We start from the raw sequence: 26,890 nt of genomic DNA, 5'->3' as shown, positions 1-26,890 counted from the left end.
AGCTAATTAAGCCATAACACCTGCAAAGGGTTCCTGAGCCTTTAAATGGTCTCAGTCTGGTTCAGTAGGAATCACAATCATGGGGAAGACTGCTGACCTGACAGTTGTGCAGAAAACCATCATTGACACCCTCCATAAGGAGGGAAAGCCTCAAAAGGTAATTGCAAAAGAAGTTGGATGTTCCCAAAGTGCTGTATCAAAGCACATTAATAGAAAGTTATGTGGAAGGGAAAAGTGTGGAAGAAAAAAGTGCACAAGCAGCAGGGATGACCGCAGCCTGGAGAGGATTGTCAGGAAAAGGCCATTCAAAAGTGTTGGGGACTTTCACAAGGAGTGGACTGAGGGTGGAGTCAGTGCATCAAGAGCCACCACACACAGACGGATCCTGGACATGGGCTTCAAATGTCGTATTCCTCTTGTCAAGCCGCTCCTGATCAACAAACAACATCAGAAGCGTCTTACCTGGGCTAAAGAAAAACAGGCCTGGTCTGTTGCTCAGTGGTCCAAAGTCCTCTTTTCTGATGAGAGCAACTTTTGCATCTCATTTGGAAACCAAGGACCCAGAGTCTGTATTCTGAACCAGCCCTCTTCTGGCCTTGTAAAGGCAAACCCCTATTTAGAAAGAAGAGACTGGAGAGCGTCCAAGGCTAAAAGGCATCCGCCAAGATTTATTACGCAGTTAACAAAAACACTAGAGCTTGTCTTCTCAAGCGGAAAAGTTGCTTTCAGCAACCAGCCCCTCCCCAAACACTCCTTTTATAGAGAGCTCAGGGCGTGGTCTCCCTGTGCCTCCTCCCGAGGAGTCCCACATTCTTTCTTTGTTTGTTCCTGCTCGACTGCCTCCTGCGTTGGGCGTCCTTGAACAGGGCCAGCTGTGGGTCATCATCTTCCGCACTATCGGGCTCACGCAGCTGAGAAGAGGGCCCCGGCTGGGAACTCTGCCAAGCCTCCACGCCATCATCAACCGGTTCGTCTCCCACACGGTCCTCCTCCCCCTCATCTGAGTCATCCGACACATCTGAGCCGGCTGCCGAAACCACAGGCTGGCCCTGAGTCACAACAGTCTGGAGGAAGAATGGAGAGGCACACACTGCAAGACGCTTGAAGTCCAGTGTGAAGTTTCCACAGTCTGTGTTGATTTGGGGAGCCATGTCATCTGCTGGTGTTGGTCCACTGTGCTTCATTAAGTCCAGGGTCAACGCAGCCGTCTACCAGGAGATTTTGGAGCACTTCATGCTTCCTTCCGCAGATGAGCTTTATGGGGATGCTGACTTCATTTTCCAGCAGGACTTGGCACCTGCCCACACTGCCAAAAGCACCAAAACCTGGTTCAATGACCGTGGGATTACTGTGCTTGATTGGCCAGCAAACTCGCCTGACCTGAACCCCATAGAGAATCTATGGGGCATTGCCAAGAGAAAGATGAGAGACATGAGACCGAACAATGCAGAAGAGCTGAAGGCCGCTATTGAAGCATCCTGGTCTTCCATAACACCACAGCAGTGCCACAGGCTGATAGCTTCCATGCCACGCCGCATTGAGGCAGTAATTGCTGCAGAAGGGGCCCAAACCAAGTACTGAGTACATATGCATGCTTATACTTTTCAGAGGTCCAATATTGTTCTATGTACACTCCTTGTTTTATTGATTGCATGTAATATTCTAATTTTCTGAGATTGTGGATTTGGGGTTTTCATGAGCTGTACACCATAATCATCACAATTATGACAAATCATGGCTTGAACTATCTTGCTTTGCATATAATGAGTCTATCTCATATATTAGTTTCCCCTTTTAAGTTGCATTACTGAAATAAATGAACTTTTGCACGATATTCTAATTTTTCGAGTTTCACCTGTAGAGCTTGCTACATTTAGTTCTGATACTCAGTTCTACTATTCCTTTGTCTAAATTGTGAACAAAGTGCAGTTTTTATATTGAGTGAGTTGCATTAACCTGTCTTCTGCCCAGTTGCTAGATTGAATTCTCTCTTTGTAACTTGGGATTGATTTCTCACAAGTTATTACTAAACATCTTTTTAAAAAGTGTTTTTTTAAAGGAAGAGCATAGACTGTTTCTGCTAGTAGTATAATAGAAAAATCTTTCATTGTTGAGAATTGTTGCATTCACATTTGGCCTTTGTGTATGTTTTGAGCTATTGTGCTCAAATGTACTGTATGTCTGGAGTATTTATGTTAGCTGACTTATTTGCAGCTTTCCTTAAACTCTTTTATGTTTTGTAACTAAACAAGATGTTTAACTTCAGTTTCTTCATCTGTAAAATAATTTTACTAATTTTAAAACTATTAATGAGTTTAATAAAATGTATCATGTTATATAAGATTATGATAAAAAAACCCTTGATTTAATATATTTACAGCAGTTGTTCCCAAGCAGAGTAATATCCTACGAAATATTCATGTTGCTTTTAATTAAGGATAGTTCAAACTATTAGACTTCAGCTCCAGAAGTCTGGACAATTGCTAGATACTCTGTTTCCCTGAAAATAAGACCGGGTCTTATATTTATTTTTGGTCCAAAAGACCCATTAGGGCTTATTTTCAAGGAATGTCTTATTTTTCCATGTATGGGAGGTGGTGAACATGTGTGGGCTGAAGGTGTCCAACAGCTGCAGCCGGCTGAGCCCTTGGCTGGTGCACTCTGTGGCTACAAAGCCCATGCAATGCAGGTGAGTGGGAGCGCTGCTACCGCTGGGCTGGCCCCCGCCGGATGCGCCACACAGTCTCCCGCCCACTCCATCCCATCTGGTTGCTCACAGCCGCAATGGGGCAGGAGGCCATGCAGCACGCCATTGCTGCTACCACGAGGTGAGGTGAGGCAGGTGGGGGGGTGGAGCTGTACCCCACACCCACGCACCCAGGCCACCTGCCTCGCTTCACCTTGTGGCAGCAGCACTGGTGTGCTATGTTGCTACCTGCCCTGTTGTGGCTGCAAGCAGCCAGACAGTGGGACGGAGTGGGTGGGTGGCCACGCGGGTTCCTGCTCAACGGGGCTGCTGCTAGTGCCGCCATGAGACAAAGCAGATGGGGTGGGCTGGCTGCGGGGGCCCTGAGGTGCGTGGGTACAGGGCACTTGGGGCAGCTCCACCCACCTGCCACCTGCCTCGCCTCACCTTGTGCTGGCACTGGCGCACTGCGCAGCCCCCTGCCCCGTTGCAACCATGAGCAACCAGACGGTGGGACAGAGTGGGTGGCCGGCCGGTTGCAAGTGCTCTTCACTGGGCCTTATTTTGGGGTAGGGCTTATATTAGGTGCACGCTAAAAAAATACTAGGGCTTATTTTCTGGTTGTGTCATGCCTCTGCTGGAGCCTGAATCTGCTGAGGAAAATGAGCTGGAACTGGAGCCTATGGAGGTCGAGGGAGAGGTGTCTGTGGCTTCAGAGGAATGTGGGGAAGGGCAGGCCGAGGCAGGCCATGGCCTTTCAGGATTGGGACAGGATGAACATGAGAAACAGAGCTCAGGCAATGAACAAGGGCCACCCCCTCCTGATCCTAGAGCACTGAGAGTGAAGAGAAGGAGGGAACAACACAGGCAGGCTCAACTACTCGGGAGGAGAGCGCCCCGTCCCTCTCCACAAGGCACACCTGGAGACTGAGACTTAAGGAGACGCTGTTACTGTTCTAATCTGTGTGTGAGTTGAAATCTGAAGGAGGATGGCTTGTTCCATACACACACTCTCCCTGTCTGAAGAGTTAAAAACTTGTGAAACTACTTGCAGCCAGAGGCTGCTGAAGGTGTGTGTGTCTTACTTTGTTCTGTGGCTTGCCAGAAATGTGGGAGCACTTGGGGAATATTGGAGAAAATAAAGGGCAGTTTGAACTGCCAGTTGACTGTTTTGCCTCTGTGCTGTGCCCTGGGTCATCACAGATTGGGTCTTATTTTCAGGGAAACATGGTAGAAGCAAAGAAATACTATATAGAAAAACTGGTCCTTTGCTGTCATCTACTTGTCTGGATTTTTGCAGGCCAAATCTGGTAGCTTTACAGGTGTTGAACAGACGTCTTAAATGAGTAGAAATTCTTATTAGAACCTTTTACGGCACCTTTCATTTTTGTGTTTCCTTTTTTCCACTTTTTCTTGTAATCTGAAACTATCATGACAGTTGGAAACTGCTGAAGACAGATAGTCCTCAACTTACAACCATATGTTTAGTGACCAAAGTTACAATGGCACTGAAAAAAGTGACTTATGACCATTTTTCACATGACCCTTGCAGCTTCCCCATGGTCAAATGATCAAAATTCAGGCACTTGGCAACTGGCATGTATTTATGACTATTGCAATGTCATAGGGTCATGTGATCACCTTTTGCGACTTTCTGACAAGCAAAGTCAATGGTGAAGCCAGATTCACTTAACAGCTGTGCTACTAACATAACTGCAGTGATTCACTTAAAAGTCATGGCAAGAAAAGTCATAAAATGGGGCAAAACTCACTTAACAACTGTCTTGCTTAGCAATGGAAATGTTGAGCTCAGTTGTGGTCTTAAGTCGAGGACTACCTGTATTTGATTGATTGATGGATGGATGGAAGTAGCCACCTATCCCACACAAGTGTCTCACACAGAAAAAAAAACCCAACATAAAACCCCACTAACAGACAAAAGCACATCTATAACAGCAGAATTCATCTACCATCTGACCCAAATGCTTGGGGAAATTGCTAGATATTCAGTGCCTTCCAAAAGGCTGACTTGGGTTGAGACCCCTGTATTTACTTACTATAGCTGCCCATTTCAGATAAGTGACTCAGGGCAGTGAACAATAATAAAACAATTAAAATATAGTGCAAAAGTAAATATGAACATGAATTTGGCCAAACTGTCAGGCGCCAGGGAAATCAGGAGATGAGTCTCTTACTCATTCCTGAAAGAGTACAGCTGGATGTACAATAAATGGATGCTCTCAAGTAGGACAAAATAGTAAGTTTTCTGGCCTCTCTAGATAACCTGAATAGACTAGTCTTGCAAATTGCACAAGTTATAAAGAAATGAGTTTGCGGTTCTTAACTGTTTTTCCTGATCCTGCAAAATGTTTTAAGGGTGAGAATGTGTTGAGGACAGATGGTGCAAGCTAAGACTTGGTTGCTTATCAGCTGGTATCTGGGTTCAGCAAAAATATGGGTTTTCAGACAACATGACATCTGCAGTCTGTACAATGTCTGCTAGATCAAGGAAGAGTTCCACATTCACTGGGGATACATTACTGTATTGTTTCAAATTATGAAAGTTCCCTGAAGAATACCACTTCTTCCAGAGGAAGCAAAATTAGTAAATTGTGCAAAACCTCTCAGCCCTCTGTGGTTTGGGAAGGTGTCAGAAACATCAGATTGTTGGTTTTGCAGGAGGCTTCTTACTAGTACTTCACATGAAACACTTGGGCAAGTATAATTCTTTTAAACTTTTGGAGCAATAATTAGGGATATAAAGGCAATTCAGGTATTCATGTAGGATGATTGAAAATAATTGGGACTGAGAAAGCATTTCAAAGTAATTTTACTTGAAAGCTGATGACTAAATAAATATGACTTAAGCCAAAATAAAGTATTGGCTTATTTGCTCCTGTGTTAAAGAACTAAGTTCCGACATAGTCTGTATCATGTCCTATTTGTTTTTTCCTTAGTATAGAGCATGGTAAGAGCCATTTTCATGCAGTGGTTAAGGTATCAGGCTAGAAACAGGGTTCTAGTCCCTGGAGACTTGTAGTCCTGCCTTAGGCATAAAGCCAGCTGGTTGAGTTTGGATCCACTTACTTTCTCATAGCCCCTTTGAGGCAATGGCAAACCACTTCTCAAAAGCCTTGCCAAGAAAACTGCATGGACTTGTCCAGGCAGTCTCCAAGAATGGGAAATGATTGAACAGAAGAGGAAAAAAATAAAGCACAGCAAATTTAGCCATTTCTTTTATATATTGCTAAATATATGACAAGTTAAATAGATGAATCATTTTATGGTGAAATTCTGTTAATTGATGTAGAGTCCTAAGAACCATCAGTAGCAAATACTGGGAAAAGATTCAGAAATATATGTGCTGTCCAGCTCTCTCTCACATACACACACCCCACAGATGTAAGGAGACTCTATTAAGTCTTCCAAGCCTGAATTGGTATTCCTCAGCAATTCCCTGTGCCAGCACCAGCTCAACCTCAATGAGTTCCACAGGGTACTCAAATGAAGCCAACACTAGTCCTCAATGCAAAGGTGAGTCCAGCCCACTAGGCAAAAGCAAATTTCCAAGCAAAGGCAAGTCCACAGGCAAAGGCAAGGAAAGGCAACGGCAAGTCCACAAGGCAAAGGCAGGGCAGGGCAAGGCCACAGCTGAAGAGACACAATACAAAGTTAACAATAAAAGATTTACAAGATGCTTTAAAAATACAGCAAATAGCTGAACTTATTGAGGAGAAGAATACTGAAATAAGAGCAGACATTTCAGCTGCATTTCAAGGGCTTGCAGTCTGTATTGAGCGTCTGGATGATCGCATGGAAGAGCTGAATCAAAATAATTTGAGATTGGATGCTAAAATGTTGGAAGCTGAAAATGTGATGGGAAAGATGGATGATGATGTAGTTATGATACAATATAGAGATATGGAGTTTGCTTGCCTTTTGTTCTATGGTCATATTTTTAGACAATATTTTAGTTTTTTGCGTATTTATCTTAAATCCAGAAACTTTTCCATATGACATTATTATCTCCATCAAATCTACAACTGAGTAAGTCAGTTGACTTAATGCAGGGGTCGGCAACCTGAAAAAGGAAAAGAGCCACTGGGAACCGGTTCCATCACACACAAAAAAAAGTGGGAGCCGCATGCGTGCGTCCATGCACGCGCATGCACAAAAAACGTTTTGCGCATGTGCAAAATGTTTTTTCTTGCGCATGCACGGACGCCCGCGGTTGGCACTTTTTTTGTGTGTGATGGAACCGGTTCCCAGTGGCAGCGGCGCAGCTTGTTCGGAAAGCTGCTGCAGCCCGTTTGCAGAACTGCCACCTTCGGTAGCCTGCAAACGTGCCACGGCAGCTTTCCCAAAGAGCGGCGCCGCTGCCCGTTCGTGCGGAGGTGCGCGCGTACCTCCGCTCATGCGGAGAGGTGCGCGCGCACCTCTCAGAACACGCAGCGGCGCCGCTTGTTCGGAAAGCTGCCGCGGCCCGTTTGCAGAGCTGCTGCCTTCGGCAGCCTGCAAATGTGCCGCGGCAGCTTTCCCAAAGAGATGTGGTGGTTTACTTTACAAAGAGATCAATCAGAAATGTGATTATCCAAGCCTTTTATAACAATAGATTTAAAGTTGCTGAGCAAGAAGTTTTAATTCTGAAAGAGATTCCTCCAAGAATTTTAAGGAGAAGAAAAGAATTTGCTTTTTTGGCAGATGAATTAAAGAAATGGCAGCTTCAGTTTATATGGGAGATTCCAGTAGGCTTGGTGGTGAATTATGCTGGCACGAGATATCGTCTTAATACAGTTTTGAAGGCATGAGATTTTTATTCTAACATATTGAAGGCAGGTTCTCCGCCATCTTCAGAATTTAAAGGAAGGAAGGACGAAGGAGAGCGTCAGACTCGAGTGGAGAGAATACAAGGAGCTGAAGGAGTTACTTTGCAGAAGGATAAAGAATCTCAGCAAATTTCAGAAGTTGAGCAGTCCCAGATGCCATCAGAAGAGGTTAGAGAACAAAGAATGACACGGGCTGCAATAATACGAATGAGACAAGAACAAGAACAACAGAAAGCTACAATCATATCTCAAGAACCTACTTATAGTGAAGCAGTGGGAGGAGCGAAACCGAAGAGGCAGGTGCAGGTGGTTTTGCAAGAGGCGCTCCGAAAGCTTCAGGTCGCAAAAGATGGCGACAAAGTTTCTAACCTGGAATGTTAATGGATTAAATTCCCCGCACAAGAGAAAGTATTTCAGTATTTGAAACAATTTAAAAATGATGTTATTTGTTTACAGAAAACACACATTCGAGCAGCTGATCAAAAATATTTGATAAACTTTAGATTGGGTACACAGTTTAGTGCGTCTGCTCCAGATAAGAAAAATGGAGTAGTTATTTACGTGAAGAAGAATTTAACAGCTAATTTAATTGAAACAGACAAACAAGGAAGATATGTTATAATTGAATTGTTAATAGAAGGCAAGAAAATACTTTTGGTTGGATTATATGCTCCTAATCAACAGCAAGGAGAATTTTATAAACTTTTACATAGCAAGATAATTCAATGGGATTATAAATCGTGTATTTTGATGGGAGATTGGAATGGTGTCCTGGATGCACAAAAAGACAAAAAAAGTCTTTTCAGAAGTATACCAAATCATGCTAGATTGCCTAAATCTTTTTTTGAGATGAAAGATGACTTGGAATTGAGAGATGTTTGGAGAGAAAGAAATTTGGAAGAAAAAGATTTTACCTTTTTTTCCGATAGACACCAATCCTTTTCTAGGATTGATTTTGTATTAACTACTAATGATTTTTTCTAGGATTAAGAAGATTAAGATATGTCCAAGAACTCTACCAGATCATAGTCCAGTATGGCTGGAACTGGAAAAAGAGAGTGGAGATAGGAGGTCTGGGAGACTGAATTAAAATTTGTTCAGATATCAAGAAAATGTGGAAGAATGTAAAAAAACAGATGAAAGAATTTTTTAATATAAATATGCATAAGGGTACTTCTATTGAAATGGTTTGGGATGCAAGCAAAGCTTATATGAGAGGAGTGTTAATATATTTGAATAATAAACATAGGCGTAAACTGGAATATAAGCGTAAAGAGTTAGAGGAGGAAATTAAGAGGAAAGAGAAGGCTCTAATTTTGAATCCATCTGATAAGATTAAAGAGGCAATTATTTTGTTAAGAGGTCAGTTTAATATGTTGATGGCAGATCAAGTGGCAACCAATTTACGGTATGTTAAACATAATACTTTTTGTAATGCTAATAAGCCGGGTAGATGGTTAGCTTACTTGTTAAGGAAGAAACAAAGGTCATGTAATATAGATAGAATAGATTACAAGGGTAAAGAGGTGTTTCAGCAGAATCTTATTAAAAAGGCCTTTGTTGAATTTTATTCTAAGTTATACGTTAGGGATAAGATTCAAGATGTAGGACTTCTGGTGGTGGCGCGGCGCCGAAGACAGCCGCTTTCGGGCTGTCCGCTTCGCAGCTGTGTTTATCCACCGAAAACAGCGCCCATCAGCTGTTTAGGTGGATTTGAAGCCCCCTCCTCGGGAGAAGAGGAGGGGGTGAGGCCCCAGGTAGGGGTTGAGCTCTCCGAGGCCGCCTGAGCTGAAAGTTTGGGCGGCTGAAGGATTGAGCCCCCCCGAAGCCTGGGTTGCTCCGAGCTGCTCAGCGTCTCTGCTCCGGGATTTTTGGAGCAGAGCCAGGCGTTAGCGACCACCCCTGCCAGAAGGAAAGACTTTCGAGTAATAAGGAGCAGGCAGAGCGGTACAGGAGGTCAAGGTGAAGTGGATTTTTATTTTTACTCCCTAGCTCAATGGACTTTATAGCTTTAAAGTGAAATTATGCAACAAGTGAAAGTGGGGAAAGATGGCGGCTAAATCTTCCTCTAAAGTTCTTCGGAGTGCGGGAACTTCCCCGGTGCAACAGACATCGTTGCAAGCTTTGCTTCCTCCTGCACCTCCTGTGGCATTGACGCTAAAGGACTTACAAGATGCCTTTGCAAAGCAATCCCAGGTAATGTCAGAAATGATGGATGATAAGATGGCAAAGCTGGAGGAGAAACTGGAGAAATTGGAGGAGAGGATGGAAGAGAAGTTTAGTGCAATGAGGGTAGACATTTTGTCTACAATTGAAAGCGTGGCTGAATGTGTGCAACATTTGGATGAAAAAGTGGAGGATCTTAGTCAAAAGAACTCTATATTAGAAGTAAAGGTACTGGAGAATGAAAATTTAAGGGATAAAATGGACGGAGAATTGAGCCTTGTCCAGTATCATCAGATGCAGTATGCTATTAGAATCAGGGGCTTAAAAGAGAATCCTAAAGAAGACTTAAAGCAGCTGATTTCTGAGGCTTTGGAAGCAGTATTGGGCCAGCCAGCATCTGAAATAGAGGGAAGTATGGATAAAATCTTTCGTGTAAATTCATGGATTGCAAGGCAGAGGAAGCTACCTAGAGATGTGGTGGTCTATTTTACAAAGAGAGCTACTAGACATGAAGTTATTCAAGCTGCTTATGATACTAAAGTTGTGGTTGCTGAGCAAGAAGTCCTGGTTCTAAAAGAGATTCCTCCAAAGATTTTAAGGAGAAGGAAAGATTTTGCATTTCTTGCACAGGAACTTAAGCAACGTGATATCAAGTTTAGATGGGAGATTCCAGTCAGATTTGTGGTGATGCACGAAGGTAAAAGATATCGTCTGGTTACCATGACTCAGGCGCGTGATTTCTACAGCAATGTTTTAAAAGCAACCCCTCTATCACTCTTGGAAGCTGCAAAGGGATCTGGAGAGGGAAAATTTCAAGATGCTGAAGGGGGACAGACAGAGGAGGACGGTGCTGGAGGGGATCAAACTACAGCTTCATCGGCTGCTGCTGGACAGCAGAGGTTGACGCGTGCCGCTTTAAGACGAGCAAGACAAGTACAAGAGCAAGACCAGCAGAAGTTTATGGAACTTTCAAAGCGTACTTACAGTGAAGCTGTGGGAGGAGCGCGGCCCAAGGAAGTTGCAGGGGCCATTGAAGATGTGCTCCAAAAGCTTCGGGGCGCCAAGCATGGCGACTAAATTTCTAACCTGGAATGTCAATGGATTAAACTCACCACAGAAGAGAAAGAAAGTTTTTCAATATTTAAAACAATTTAAGATTGATGTTATATGTTTGCAAGAAACGCATATTAGGGTTATGGACCAAAAGTATTTATCGAACTCAAGGTTGGGCACGCAATTTGTTGCTTCTGCGTTGAACAAGAAAAATGGAGTGGTTGTCTACGTTAAAAGTACCCTAACAGCGGAACTAATTGAAGCAGATAAGCAAGGAAGATATGTTATGATAGATTTGCTGTTAGAAGCTAAAAAAACGCTTCTAGTTGGAGTGTATGCTCCTAATCAACAACAAGCTGATTTTTTTAGTTTACTTCACACAAAGGTTACACAATTGGATTATAAATCGTTTATTTTTATGGGGGACTGGAATGGTGTTTTAGACGTACAGATGGACAAGGCTGGTTCTTTTAAGCGTGTTCCGAGTCATGCTAGATTGCCTAAATCTTTTTTTGAAATGAAGGACGATCTGGAACTGCGAGATATCTGGCGTGACACACATCCACACGAAAAGGATTATGCTTTTTTTTCTGACAGACATCAATCTTTTTCCAGGATTGATTTTATTTTGCTGACTAATGACTTTTTTTCTAGGATTAAGAAGGTAAAGATCTGTGCAAGAACTATTTCTGACCATAGCCCAGTTTGGTTAGAGATCAATAAGGACAATAGGGATAGGCGCTCGTGGCGCGTAAATGAGAATTTGTTTAGAAATCAGAAAAATGTGGAAGAATGTAAACAGCAGATGAAGGATTTCTTTGAAATTAATATGAATAAGGATACTTCTATGGACATGGTTTGGGATGCTAGCAAGGCCTACATGAGAGGGGTGTTGATATATATGAATAATAAATGCAGACGTACTTTGGAAGTCAGAAGGAAAGAACTGGAGAATGAAATTAGGGAAAAAGAAAAGGCCCTAATCTTGAACCCATTGGATGTGAAGACTAAGGAGGTTATTAAGCTATTAAGAGGACAATTTGATAAATTGATGGCTGATCAAGTGGCAACCAATTTACGGTTTGCTAGGCATAATACTTTTTGCAATGCTAACAAGCCAGGTAGATGGCTAGCTTACAGACTAAGGAAAAAGCAAAGGGCTTCTAATATAGATAAAATTGAACATAAGGGAAAGGTTGTGTTTCAACAGGATCTTATTAAGGAAGCTTTTGTGGATTTTTATTCTAAATTATATGCTAAGGAGAAGATTAATGAAAAAGTCATTGATGTATATTTGGAGAATGCTAGCATCCCGGTTCTTACGCAAGCACAAAGGGAGGAGATTAATCAATTGATAACAGAAGAAGAAATTCTTATAGCAATTAAGGAATTGAAGGTGGACAAAGCGCCAGGCACGGATGGTTTGACTGCGGCTTACTACAAAAATCTACAAGTGGAGTTGCTAAAGCCATTAAAGGAACTGTTCCAGACAATCCAGAGAGGGGAAAAGGTGCCTCCGTCTTGGAGAACTGCTTTTATTTCTTTGATTCCGAAGGAAGATCAAGATGCTACTCAAGTAAAAAACTATAGACCGATATCGCTTTTAAATACAGATTACAAGATATTTGCCAAGGTGTTAGCTAACAGATTGATGAGGGTTCTGCAACAGGTGATTCATGGGGATCAAACTGGGTTTATTAGTGGTAGGCAAATGAAAAATAATGTGAGGCATATAGTTGATGTGATGGAGTTTTTGGAAAGGAACAACCAGATCCCTGCGGCACTAATTTTTCTAGATGCTGAAAAAGCTTTTGATCAATTGAATTGGCAATTTTTGATGAAAGTTTTAGATAAAATGAATTTTGGGGATAAATTTTTGCAACCAATTAGGGCATTATATCAAAAACAAACTGCCCGAATAATAGTTAACAATAGTTTGACTGAAGTATGTAATATTGAGAAGGGCACAAGACAAGGGTGTCCGTTATCACCTTTATTATTTGTTTTAACATTGGAGATATTATTGGTAAAAATACGGAATACAAATTAGAGATCAGGATTATAGACTGAGAGCGTTCGCAGATGATCTGGTTGTTACGGTGACCCAGCCAGAAAACTCTGTTGTGGACCTGATGGAGATAATAATGCAATATGGGAAGGTTTCTGGATTTAAAGTTAATGCACAAAAAACTAAAATTCTGGCCAAAAATATGACAGTATCGCAAAAGGCCCTTTTAGAAGGATTAACTGGATTTGAGATTGTTAAAAGGGTCAAATATTTGGGGGTGTTTTTGTCACCCTCTAATACAAAGTTATATAAAAATAATTATGAAAAGTTATGGGGAAAAATTCAAAAAGAAATGGAGAGTTGGGAAAAATTGCAATTGTCTTTGCTGGGAAGAATTGCAGCAGTGAAAATGAATGTCTTGCCTAAATTTCTATTTTCATTTCAAATGATACCGGTTCTTAAAAAAGATTCTAATTTGGAAGAATGGCAACGGGGTATCAATAAATTTGTCTGGGCAGGGAAAAGGCCACGAGTTAAACTTAAGATTATGCAGGATACTCGTGAAAGAGGTGGTCTTAAAATGCCTAATCTTAAACTATATTATGAAGCTGCTGCGTTATCAGGAATAAGTGATTGGATTAATTTGACACAAGAGAGATTATTAAATCTTGAGGGCCATGACTTGTTATTTGGCAAAGATCTCGGCTTATTTGAAAGATCATTCGCAAGAACGTTATATTATGGAGTGGAAAAAATGGATTGATTATATCCAGAACAAATACGGGACTAAAAAGTTTCATTTAGCATTTGAATAAGTCTTCCTTTCTTTTTTCTTTTTTCTTTCTTTTTATATGTAATATTAATATTGCTTGTAGTTATCTTATATGAGCTAGAGAGCGATAGATTTAAGAGTTTATTGTTGTTAGCATATGGATGTTTATGATTGTCCTTTGTTTTTATACCTTGTACTTAGCTCTGGGAAGTCGGGGGGGAGGGGGGAATGGGGGGGGAGGGGTAGGGAGGGATAGGTAGGGGTGGGGGGAGGGGGGATTGTTAAAGATAAAATGTACTTTAAAACTTTTCAATAAAAAAAAAGATTCAAGATGTAGATATAGATAGATATTTACAAGAAGTTAATATCCCTGTTCTTACACAAGAGCAAAGGGAAGGGATGAATCAACTGATAAATGATGAAGAAATTATTTTAGCAATTAAACAATTAAAGGTGGGGAAAGCACCAGGAACAGATGGCTTGACTGCCGTTTACTATAAAGATTTACAGTTAGAAATGGTGGAATCTTTAAAAGAATTATTTAGAACAATTCAATCTGGAGGAGAAGTGCCTCCATCATGGAAAACAGCTTTTATATCCCTGATTCCGAAGGAAGATCAAGATCTTACCCAAACCAAAAATTATAGGCCAATATTGCTTTTAAATACTGATTATAAGATATTTGCAAAAATTTTAGCAAATAGATTAATGAAGGTGATGCAGCAAATGATTCATAGTGACCAAACAGGATTTATAAGTGGTAGACAAATGAAGAATAATGTGAGACATATTGTAGATTTATTGGAATTTTTGGAAAGAAATAACCAGGTCTCTGCAGTGCTGATTTTTTTGATGCAGAAAAAGCTTTTGATCAATTGGACTGGCAATTTTTATTTAAAGTACTGGAGAAAATGGAGTTTGGGGATAATTTTTTACAACCTATTAGGGCAAAATATCAGAAGCAAACAGCTCAAATAATAATGGTAGTTTGACAGAAACATGTAATATTGAAAAGGGTACAAGACAGGGGTGTCCGTTGTCACCTTTGTTGTATGTTTTAACATTGGAAATATTATTAAGATACGAGATTCAAATAAAATTAAAGGAATTAAAATAAGAGATCAAGATTATAGATTGAGAGCGTTTGCGGATGACTTGGTTATTACATTAAGTCACGGGTCGGCAACCCGCGGCTCTGGAGCCACATACGGCTCTTTGAGCCGTCTCCTGCGGCTCCCAGCCGCCCGGTGCGCATGCACCTCTTCGAACGGGCAGTGGTGCGCTCGCACCTCTCCAAATGGAGAGTGGGACCGCCCGTTTGGAGAGGTGGGTGCGCACCTCTCCGAATGGGCGGAGGTGCGCGCGCACCTCTGCCCAAACAGGCAGTGGCGCCACTCATTGGGAAAGCTGCCGCGGCCCGTTTGCAGAGCTGCCGCCTTCGGCAACCTGCAAACGTGCCGCGGCAGCTTTCCCAAAGAGAAGCGCCGTTGCCTGTTCGCGCGGAGGTGCGCGCGCACCTCTCCAAAGGTTTGGAGAGGTGCGCGCGCACCTCCGCTCGTTCGGAGAGGTGCGCGTGCACCTCTTAGAACGGGCAGCGGCGCTGCTTGTTCGGAAAGCTGCCGCGGCCCGTTTGCAGGCTGCCGCCTTCCTCTGAAGGCGGAGAGGTATTTCGATAACTGATGGAAATTTGGTAAAACAAATTAGAGATCAAGGTCAAGCACATATAAGAAGGATATATAATGCACTGATAGAAATTGACTCAGAAACGGAACTTGTTAAAGATTGTATGATAAAGTGCGCCCAGAATTTTCAGGAGGTTATAACAATGAATACTTGGGAAAAGATATGGGTCAGAAATGTAAAATTTACACAGGCTCAAAATTTAAGAGAATTTTTATAAAATGTTTTATAGATGGCATTTAGATCCTAAAAAATTAGCAAGTATGTATCCGAACTGCCAGCCCAAATGTTGGAGGTGTGGTTGTGAGGATGCAACATATTATCATATATGGTGGACTTGTAAAAAAGTTAAAGCTTTTTGGATTAAAATTTGGTGGAATATGCAGAAGATTCAGCTTGCCTGCTGCCTGCCAGGGAGGCCTTCCGCCCTTGCAGAGAAAAACAAATGGACGGAATATGCCTCTCACACATGGGCAGCGCAACACCGAGACAGGGCAGCAGGTGGGATGCGCTTCTTGTGCGTGGGTAGTGACAACACCGCAGTCATGCAGAACAGATGCACTCCAACCTGACCGATTGGCCATGCCCATGGGAGACCAGACCTGGGTCTGCAGACACAACCTGTCATGACACCATGGTCAATGGCTGTGTTCTGTTCCAGCCTACGACCGGCCCTGTTGGAATGTCAGGGACAACCCCTTTTTTATATTCAATAGGCTGGAATTAAGCCAACCAAATTTATTTGCAAAAACTAAACGAAACAGTTCAAAACAGAGTTAAACAAATACAGACCGAGACTATATCAGAAGCTCTTCAAACGGTTACCTTCGGCAACCAGCACCTCCCACACATTCCCCTTTTAAACAGCAGTCTCAAGGCGTGGCTTCTCTTTGCCTTCTCCCGAGGTGCCTCATTGCTTTTCTTTGTTCACTTCTGCTTGTCTGCCTCCTGCTTTGAGCGTCCCTGAACAAAGCCAGCTGTGGATCGTCTTCTTCCAATGTTTCAGGCTCACACAGCTGGGTCTGAGGAGGAACAAGACGGGAGGGGCCTGGCTGAGAGCTCTGTGGTGCATCAGAACTTTCCTCTGCAACCAAAGGCTTTCCAAACCCCTCCTCCTCCTCCTCTTCAGAATTGTCCGACTCAGCTGCCGAAACCACAGGCTGACGCTGAATCACAACAGGCTGCTTCCCATGAAGGGAAATGCTGAAGGGGGCACAGCGAGTTGTCCCATGGCAAGTTTACCATGACAATTTGTTCCGCGCTGAGATGGTGGTGCCAAGGTGGCCATGGCAACAGGGCTGTGGCAAGATGGCGTCGAGAGGTCTTAAACCCCCCTTTCCATTGTCAAGAGCAACCCCACTAATACTGCAGCCATCACCATCACCAGTAAAATGGTTAAATAAAAACCCTCTGTTTCTCTGCATGGCAGTTTCTTGCACTTCAGATGCATTAGAATTCTCTGCTAATGTTACTACATTCACTCAATGCTGAGCCACAAAGCCAGGTGAGGGGCTCTTACTATATAACTACTGGGAAATGACCAGACGGGCAAAGAGGAGGAATCAAACAAGGAGTTAGCCTTGAATTGTGCAGCCACAAGAGATCAGACTAACTCCCTGCTTGATTCCTCCTCCCTCCCTGCCTGGGCATTTCCCAACAATAACCCCCCCTGTATAAATACTATGGTAATATACTTAATGTATATTATAATTTAGTACAGGTAGTCCTCAATTTACAATTGGGAATGGAACTTGGGAGGAGGGGAAATGATTGCCTTGGGGGATGTAGGGCAGGACAATTCATCAGAGTGGTAATGGGCATGAGAGCCAGAAGACAGGTCATTACAGGTAAAGACAGCCCCGTTGTACAATATTGGTAGCGTGTTCTGACCCCTGATCTCATTCCCAATGTCAAGGTTCCAACAGACAGAGACAAATAAAGCAGAACTCTCAGGCTTGCAAGTTCCTCAAAGAACATGTTTATTGATACAAAGTATCTGTCAATGCTGCTAACATCGGATGTTCTTGCTTTGACAAAAGATGAAGAAGCAGCTATTTCATATTTAAAACTTGTGTGTTACTTTTACAGCTAGAATCAGTTGATGCTGGGGGGAGGAGGAAGAATGTCTCTCAAGGCTGTTTTGAAATAAGAGAAGATAAGAATTTGGAGGGTTGTTTAACAGAAGGGAAAACTGACCCTTCAAACTAATTGGAGAATGTGATTAATGACAGCAATGAAAGGAGGAGAATTGTGTTTATTATTATTGTGCTAAGGGGAGGGGAGGAACGCGGTGGCTCAGTGGGTTAGGACGCTGAGCTAGTCGATCAGAAGGTCAGCAGTTTGGCGGGTCGAATCCTGAGTGCCGCGTAACAGATTGAGCACCTGTTACTTGTCCCAGCTTCTGCCAACCTAGCATTTCGAAAGCACGTAAAAATGCAAGTAGAAAAATAGGGACCACTACGGTGGGAAGGTAACAGCATTCTGTGTGCCTTTGGCATCTAGTCATGCTGGCCACATGACCACGGAGACATCCTCGGACAAGCGCTGGCTCTTCGGCTTTGAAACAGAGATGAGCACCGGCCCCTAGAGTCAGAAACGACTAGCACGCATGTGCGGGGGAACCTTTACCTTTACCTTTAAGGGGAGGGGAATTCAGATTCCAGCTTCCAGCAAGCATTGCCGATGTTATAGGGCTCTAATAAAAGACTTTTAAGGTAAATAATGCCTCAGAGTCCTTTGAAGAGCTCATCCGTCGGAAACTTGACATCAAGCTGGAATCTGCCAACTTTACAAACTAACTAGGGGTTCCCGACCTCCCGTCGCTGTTTCCAAGTTTGCGAGACAGGCTGACAAAGACTTGGGGAAGATTCCATCATGGACGAGGGAAAATTGGCTGAAGCCAGCTCCCTGGCACCAGCAGCCACCCCACGGGGGGGAAGGACCAGCGATGAAGCCGGTAGGAAAAGAGTTTCAGCAATCCTCCCAGCTGGGAGCTAGACCCAAACAACCAGGAGAATTGGTCTGGTCGTCAGAGTGGATTAAGCCCAGCAGAGACTCCAGATGCCCTGAAGCGGCCTTGCCATCCCCAAGGGCTTCAAAGGCAGAGGAAGTGGAGCAACAACAAAGAGACGACTCCTGCACATCGCATTCCCCAGACTGGTAGGGAGCTGCCAGGCCATCTGAGATTGAATACTTGGGTGAGTGGAAATACCCTCTGCAGCCCATAGCCAATCAATTGACTATCTAGCAGAAAGGTTTGAAGAGCTAGAAGTGAGGAGCGCAGAACAGCTCCTGCTGAGAGAAGCCCCCAGCCCCCCTTTCACAGAGCTAACAGCCCTCCAACCCCTGGAGTTCCCTGCTAGGGCCTCCAGTCCCACAGAGGAAGAGAAGCTAGGACCCCCGCAGCAGTGGGGAGTATGGCAACCCCCACAGAAGGAGGGGCAACAACCTCTGGGACTAAATCAGCTAATAGAGGCCTTGCAACAGCTTGGCGTGATGCCTGGAGAGCAACAGCTAGTTGGAGGACGACAACTCCATGGAGGCTGGTCACCACCCCCGAGCGCCAAGAAACCACTGAGGGGCCCACAATTGATTGAGGCACCACAGCAGCAGTGGGGCCCCCGGCAGCCATTGAATCAACAATCAGGATGGGCCCAGCAGCAGTGGTGGCCCCGGCAGCCATTGAACCAACAACCAGGGTGGGGCCAGCAGCAATGGGGGCCCCAGCAACCAATGATGAGCCCACCCTTCAGAGCGGAACCTCCTCACCAGTCGAGGAGCCTGAATGTCTGCTTCCCCCACTCATGAGGCCTCTGTGACAGGGTATCCCTTCTACCGCACCAGGTACTGCAACCGGCCCTGCTGGAGCCGGGAGTCCAGTATCTCCTGCACCTTGTAATGGTCCCCCGTAACGGGCCCTGGGACTTTTGTTACAGACCTCAAGGAGGTCCCCTCTACTGATTTCAGCAGGCTAGAATGGAAGACTGGATGTATCTTCCCCAGGAACCTGGGTAGCTGTAGCCGTACGGCTACTGGGTTGACGATCTGTGTGATCCGGAATGGCCCTAGGTATTTCAGTCCCAGCATTTTGCATGGCACCTGCAAGCGGAGGTACTTGGTTGATAAATATACCATGTCCCACACCTGAAAAGGTTTTTGGAGAGTCCTTTTCTTGTCTGCTTGCACCTTTGCAGCCTCCTCCACTTGTACTAAGACCCTCTTCACGTCCCCCCAACCCCCCGTAATGTGGGCTATCCAGTCCTGGGGCTGACAGGGGGAGGGGTCTCACTGTGAACACTCAGGGATTGGGATGAAGTCCAGACCATGTACCACCTGGAAGGGGGTAAAACCGCTACTGCTGTGCACTGCATTATTGTATGCCACTACTGCGAATGGTAGCATGTCAGCCCAGTTGTTCTGCTGATAGGAGATGTAGCACCGTAGATATCGCTCCACCATCGCGTTGGCCCGTTCTGCTGCTCCGTTGGTACTTGGGTGGTACGCCGAGCTGAGTCCCTGAGATGACCCGATGGAACGGATGAACTCACGCCAGAAGCGGGCTGTAAATTGCACCCCCTGATCCGAGATTATACACCGGGGCACCCTGTGCAGGTGGTATACCTGCACGATGAACATCTTAGCAAGTTTCCACGCAGATGGTAACCCCTTACATCGTACAAAATGGGCCTGCTTGGAGAAAAGGTTGACTACCATCCAGATCACCGTGTAACCACAGCTCTCTGGCAGTTCCATAACAAAGTCCATCGCTATCTCCTCCCATGGTTGGGTTGGATCCATCACTTTCTGTAGCAGCCCTGGTGGCCTCCTGGTACGAGGCTTTGCAGTGGCACACACAGGGCAGCCCCGTACGTAGGCTTCAATATCCGTCTTCATCTGGGGCCACCAGAATTGGCATCTTGCTAGGTGCAGGGTCTTGAGGAATCCGAAGTGTCCTGCCTGCTTTACATCATGGCATCTTTGCAATGCCCTTATCCTCACTGCCTGTGGGACATATAACTTATCACCCTTCCATGCCAGTCCATCCCTTTTTGTTAGCAGGGCTAGTTGGTCCTGCAGCCAGGGATCGTCCTGGGTGGCCTTCTGCAGTTCCTGGACCAGGTCGCTGGCTGGGTGGCGTGCAACCACTTGCGCCACCGCTTGCCTGAAGGGAGGCATAATAAACAAGGCACGGTTCACATATCCAGCTTGGTGGGCTCTGGGGGAGGGGATGCCATGAGCAGCATGAAAGTCAATGTTACTTGCACAATGCTGCCCAGCCCCCAGCCTGCCTGGTTTTGGCAGGCAGCGGGGTGCTCTCCTCACAGTGCGCAGAAGCTGAGCCGGGTGGCATGAATCTAAAGAGAAGCGCAATGCTGCCCAGCCCCTAGCCTGCCCAAAGTAGGCAGGGCCATGTGCTGGCCACTTCCAGGCAATGGTGCATTTCGTCATTCCTCACAAAGGGTGATACCTCCCAGCGTGGGCCCAGGGGGCGGGATTGACGCGGCAGGGGCTGGTACCTCGATGTTTCCAGACGGCCTTGTGAAGTAAGACTGAATGCGTTTCAGCATAGATGGCCACCATGAAATTGTACATTGGCTCCCGGCCAGCCTGGGCTAGGGCCAAGGCAGTGGGGGCCGTTTCCTCACTGTTTCCAGGATGGGTTCACGGGCCACATGAAACCACTTCGTGGGCCTCATCTGGGCCCCAGGCCTTGTGTTTGACATGTCTGCTCTAAAGTACATACCAGGAAGAAAAAACTTCCTAGCTGATGCACTATCGAGATTGCCCCAGTACAAAAGTGAACGAGAAGAAGTTAACAAGGCAATTATCTCCAGTCCACAAACTGTGGCCGAACTCACACCTCACAGGACCCCTAATCCTGATGACCCCGGGATAAAGAAAATAAAACAAGAACTCCTCACCGATCAATGGTTCAAAGACAATCAGACATCCCTAACACGTAGGGATGGTCTGGCTTACAAGGGGGGGAAATTGTAATTGCCTGAAGCTCTCCATCTTACCGCTTTCAAACACAGCCATGATGTCAAACAGGCTGGACACTATGGATATCTAAAAACTCTACATCTCATTCGCCGGCAATTTTGGTGGCCAGGATTAAAACGAGACATGGAAAACTATGTCAGGAGCAGTACTGTATGTGCCACCATGAAAAGAATCCCAGGGAAAACCCCTGGGTTACTGCAAACGGTGGCCGACCCTTCTCAACCATGGAAAGAAATAGCTATGGACTTTATTGTAGACCTACCTGACAGTAGAGGAAATACTGTCATCTGGACTGTGATAGACCTGTTTTCAAAACAGGCTCATTTTATCGCCTGCAAAGGACTCCCATCAGCCCAACACCTGACTATGTTGTTCCTAAAACATATCTACCAGCTACATGGTGCCCCTAAGTGAATAATTTCAGACAGAGGGGTGCAGTGCACAGTGAAATTTTGGAGGAATTTTCTTAAATTAATTGGATCATCTCAAGGCCTATCAACTGCTTTTCACCCGGCTACTAATGGAGCCACAGAATCCACCAATAGAATGGTGGAACAGTATCTTAGATGCTACGTTTCTTACCAACAAACAAACTGGACTGACCTCCTCCCTTTCGCAGAGGTGGCTTACAATAATTCAGGACACAGCAGCACCGGGTACACTCCTTTCCGGGTAGCCACAGGGAAAGAATTCAACCCCATACCGGAATACCCTCAGTTACCCTCCGCTTCCCAGACACTTGACCAATGTGTGAGGGGTTGGGGAGAAGTTTGGAAAAACACAGAGATGGCCTTAAAAAAGACTTTTGAGACCTACAAAAAGCAGGCTGGTAAAAAGAGAGCTCCCCAAAGGACATTCCAAGTTGGGGGAAAGGTTTATTTGTGGACCAAATACTTACACCTTAAACTACCCAACAAGAAATTAGGACTGAAATTCTTGGGGCCTTTCCCCATTGTGAAAATCATTAACCCGGTCACAGTAGAATTGAAACTCCCCAGTCCTTTGGGGAAAATTCACCCGGTTTTCCATTGTAGCTTACTGAAACCTTTTCGGGCCTCCACTTTAAGACCTCCCCCTAAGAAGGCACCCGGACCCCTTGTAGTAGCGAGTCAGACCCATTATTTATTTATTTATTTATTTATTTATTTATTTATTTATTTATTTGGATTTATATACCGCCCCTCTCAGACCCATTATTTATTTATTTATTTATTTATTTATTTATTTATTTATTTATTTATTTGGATTTATATACCGCCCCTCTCCGAAGGACTCGGGGCAGTGTACAGGGCAATTAAAACTATAAACAACACATAATGTATAAAAATTAAAATGAGATTAAATTAAATAGCCCTAAACAATAAAGACATACTAAAATTTAAAGTTTTTAAAATTTAAAATCTAAAATCCGAAACCCTCAGTCCAGGCCGGCAAGCTCAAATAGCCAAGTCTTCAGGTCGTGGCGAAAGGAGCGAAGGTCGGGAGCCATCTGAAGCTCAACAGGGAGCTGGTTCCAGAGGGCAGGCGCGCCCACAGAGAATGCTCTCCCCCTGGGGGCCGCCAGTCGACATTCCCTGACCGACGGCACCCTGAGGAGGCCCTCTCTGTGAGAGCGCACAGGGCGATGGGAAGTTAACGCCGGCAAAAGGTACTCCCGTAAATAACCCGGACCCATGCCATTATGAAGTGAAACGTATTCTTGACTCTAGAATCTTTTAGGGAAATTTGCAGTACGTAGTACAATGGAAGGGATACCCATTATCTGAAACCACTTGGGTGAAATCTATCGATGTGAAAGCTGACAGACTTATCAAAAGGTTTTATGAGAAACACCCCAACAAACCAATAGCCAGCTTCTAGTTTGTGTTTTTTGTTTACAGAATCTGTCCTTTTTGTAAGGGGGGCCGGATGTCAATGCTGCTAACATCAGAGGTTCTTGTTTTGACAAAAGATGAAGAAGCAGCTATTTCATATTTAAAACTTGTATGTTACTTTTAGAGGTAGAATCAGTTGATGCTGGGGAGAGGAGGAAGAATGTCTCTTAAGGCTGTTTTGAAATAAGAGAAGATAAGAATTTGGCGGGTTGTCTAACAGAAGGGAAAACTGACTCTTCAAACTAATTGTAGAATGTGATTAATGACAGCAATGAAAGGAGAATTGTGTTTAATATTATTGTCCTAAGGGGAGGGGAATTCAGATTCCAGCTTCCAGCAAGCATTGCCGATATTATAGGGCTCTAATAAAAGACTTTTAAGGTAAATAATGCCTCAGAGTCCTTTGAAGAGCTCATCCGTCGGAAACTTGACAAAAGTGGATGTCAATGCTGCAAACATTGACATGTTTTTGCACTGACAATATAAGAGACAGCCTTTTGTTTAAACTGCTTCGCTTTGAATCACAGAAGGGAGGGAAATGTCAAACGGCTATTTTGAGAAGATAAGAAATAGCCGCGCACAGAAAGGGAAGTGAAACTTCATATGTAAAACTAATTGAATAATGTGATTAATGATGTGTAAATAAGGGTGTGAATTGTGTATGATACGATGGGCTTAGGGGATGAGATTTCAGATTCTGGCATCCATCCATGAGTGCTGATGCTGCGTTTCATTATTAAGACTTTTTAGATAAAAAATGCCTGAATTTTGTTTGAACTGTCTCATTAATCGGAACCATGACATCATGCCAGAATCTACTTTCTTTCAAAGGGGAGTCCTGAGCCCCCACCGCTGTCTCCGGTAAGAGAGATAAGCTGGCAAAGATTCAGGGAAGAATCCTCAGGATGGAAAGAGAAAGCCTGGCTGCTGGCGAAACTTCTGAAGACCGAGTAATAGATAGCTTGCTGTGGGAAGATGAGTTTGGGCAGATCTCCAACCCTCAGCAGCTAAGTGTGCGTATCTGGTCATCAGGCTGGAACCACTCCAGTGGAGACTACAGAGGCCTTGAGGCTGCGCTGCCAGAGGCCCCAGAAGCAGAATGGTGGAGAGATTCCAGGCCATCTGCTACTGAGAATTTGGGTGAGTGGAACATCCTGTCTGCAGACCAGACAGCCTGCCAGCCCCAGGAGTCCCCTGCCAATCCCTCCAGACCCACAGGGACAGAGGACCCCAGTTTGGGGCCTCTGCAGCAATGGGAGGTTGGGGAACCCCCACAAGTGAAAGGCCAACAACCTCTGAGCTTGCCACAGCTAATAGAGGCCTTGCAACAGCTGGGGGTGGTGCCGAAGCCTGGAGATTAGAATCTGGTGGGAGGAAAACAACAGCAAGGGTGGCAGCAGCAGGGCCCGAACATGCAACCCCTGAACATACAGCAGGAACAGTGGGGCCAGCAGCAGTGGGGGCCCTGGCAGCCATTAAATCTGCAGCCAGGATGGGGCCAGCAGCAACTGGAGACACAACAACAGCAGTGGGGGCCCCAGCAACCAATGATGAGCCCACCCTTCAGAGCAAGCTTCGATGGGGACCCAGAGAAACTGATTTTCTTCCTCAACCAAGTACGCTCTCACTTGAATCGCTGGACCTATCTCCTATGCTATGGTCGATGTGCTTGCATCCACCCTAGAAGGAGAAGAATCCGAATGGTTGGAACAATTTATAATGAGCAAGCACCTGACTTGGAGGACCCCCTCCTTTTCCTCCTAGGGCTGAGGGAAAGATTTGAGGACCCATCCATTGCCCTCAAAGCAGAAGAGCAAATCCACAAGATAAAACAAGCTGGCTGGCCTGCCCTGGAGTACGTGCGGGAGTTTCGAAAGATGGCCGGTCGGATAGAGAGATGGCCTGAGGAATCCATAATTCATCTTTTTAGAGAAGGGTTAGACGACCACCTTTCTCAGGCATGTATCTACCGAGCTGTGCCTGACCAGTTGCATGAATGGTACCAGGCAGTGGTGAAATTAGATGTTCAGCTCGCCCGCTATAAGAAGCCTCTCCTACCTGAAGCCGAGCCGAGGTCAGAATAACCTGCAGCACAACTCACACTTCGCAGAACCCCTAAACCCGATGACCTGGGAGTGAAGAAGGTAAAATGAGAGCTCCTTACCGATCAATGGTTCAATGATAATCAAACCTCCCTAACATGCAGGGATGGTTTGGCATACATGGGGAGAAAATTGTATCTACCTGAAACCCTCCGTCTCAATGCTCTCAGACACAGCCATGATGTAAAACAGGTTGGACACTTCGGATATTTAAAAACTCTAAACCTCATCCGCTGGCAATTTTGGTGGCCGGGGCTAAAACGAGATATGGAAAACTATGTCAAGAGTTCTACCGTATGTGCCACCATGAAAATAATTCCAGGGAAAACCCCTGGGCTACTGCAGTCGGTAGCAGACCCTTCCCAACCATGGGAAGAAATAGCTATGGACTGTTCTGTACCAGCCTGCTACCGGCCCTGCAGAAAAGGCAACCCCTTTATAAACGGCAAGAGGCTGGAATGACGTCTGCCAAATTTATTACTACAAAAAACAAACAAGACACGAACCAAGATTCAGGAGCTTTGAAACACTATCTGAGCGGTTGCTTTCAGCAAACCAGCCCTCCCCAAACATTCCCTTTATAAAGAGTTCAGGGCGTGGCCTCTCTCTGCCTCCTTCCGAGGAGCCCCACAGCCTTCCTCTGTTTACTCCTACTTGACTGCCTCCTGCGTCGGGCGTCCTTGAACAGGGCCAGCTGTGGGTCATCTTCATCCACACTGTCAGGCTCACACAGCTGGGTCTCCATGGTGACCAAGTGGGAGGGGCTTGCCTGAGGGCTATCATCAGCAAGATCTTCAACCCCCTCAGCAAGGTCTTCAACACCCCCCTCCTCCTCTGATTCGTCTGACCCAACTGCCGAACCCACAGGCTGACCCTGAATCACAACACTATCCCGCACCGCAGGGCCCTTCCCCCGGGTCAACCGATCCGGATGCGGTCAGGATGGAAATTGTTCATGAAAAGCGGTCACCAACGCAGGGGCATGAACGGCGGTCGCGTCTTCCCAGGTGAAGTCCTCTGGTCCGTAACCTTTCCATTCAATCAGGTACTGGAAACGACCTTTCAGCCAACGGGAATCCCTGATGCTGGCGACCTCGTACTCGGGGGTGCTGCCTCCATCACGAGGTCCTGATGGGGGAGGTTTCGCTCGGCGGAGTGGACAGGCCGGTTGCTCGGGGACCAACAGAGACCGATGAAAGACTGGGTGCACGCGCAGGGAACGTGGCAGAGTTAAGCAATAGGCGACCGGATTGATGACAGCCTCGACTGGGAACGGTCCTAAATATCGGTGATCTAACTTTCTCACCGGCCGTGTTGACGGTAGGTTCCTGGTGGACAACCAGACCCGATCTCCCACCGATAGTGGAGGCGTATCCCGTCTTGACCGATCAGCAAATCTTTTGTAATCGGCCTTGGCCTTCTCTAACTGACGTCGCACCAATCGATGGATCGCCTGTAACTCTGCCATGAAGTCGTTCGCTGCCGGCTCCGGTGAGTCCACGGGAGAAAGGGGGAAAAACTGGGGGTGATATCCCACATTGGCCAAGAACGGTGTCATCTGTGTGGAGGTATGCTGCGAATTGTTAAATGCAAACTCAGCTATGGCCAGATAGTCCACCCAATTGTTTTGCTGCAGATTGACGTAGCAGCGCAGATATTGTTCCAGGATACAAATGACCTTCTCGGTTCCCCCGTCAGTTTGAGGATGATGCGCGGACGA

The 26,890-nt window shown here is 45.3% G+C and overlaps 1 protein-coding gene across 2 annotated transcripts in view; it reads left to right on the top strand.

Moving 5' to 3' along the window:
- The window catches only part of LOC310648238 (dnaJ homolog subfamily B member 6-like), a 218,535-nt gene that overhangs the window by 177,129 nt on the left and 14,516 nt on the right, over window positions 1-26,890 (top strand). The window contains exons 9-10 of one of the 2 annotated variants that reach the window (XM_083375986.1): window positions 7,523-7,680; window positions 8,497-8,512. The exons of the other annotated variant lie outside the window; for it this stretch is intronic. Coding sequence (XP_083232112.1) covers window positions 7,523-7,680; window positions 8,497-8,502 — 164 coding nt within the window. The 3' untranslated portion in view covers window positions 8,503-8,512. Of the gene's footprint in view, window positions 1-7,522; window positions 7,681-8,496; window positions 8,513-26,890 lie in introns of those variants that run through there. 2 annotated transcript variants of the gene reach the window in all.

Source organism: Vipera ursinii, assembly GCF_947247035.1.
Source record: "Vipera ursinii genome assembly, chromosome: W".
Taxonomy (NCBI): domain Eukaryota; kingdom Metazoa; phylum Chordata; class Lepidosauria; order Squamata; family Viperidae; genus Vipera; species Vipera ursinii.
Note: the sequence above shows the minus strand (reverse complement) of the source record. Positions and strands in the feature narration are given on the sequence as shown.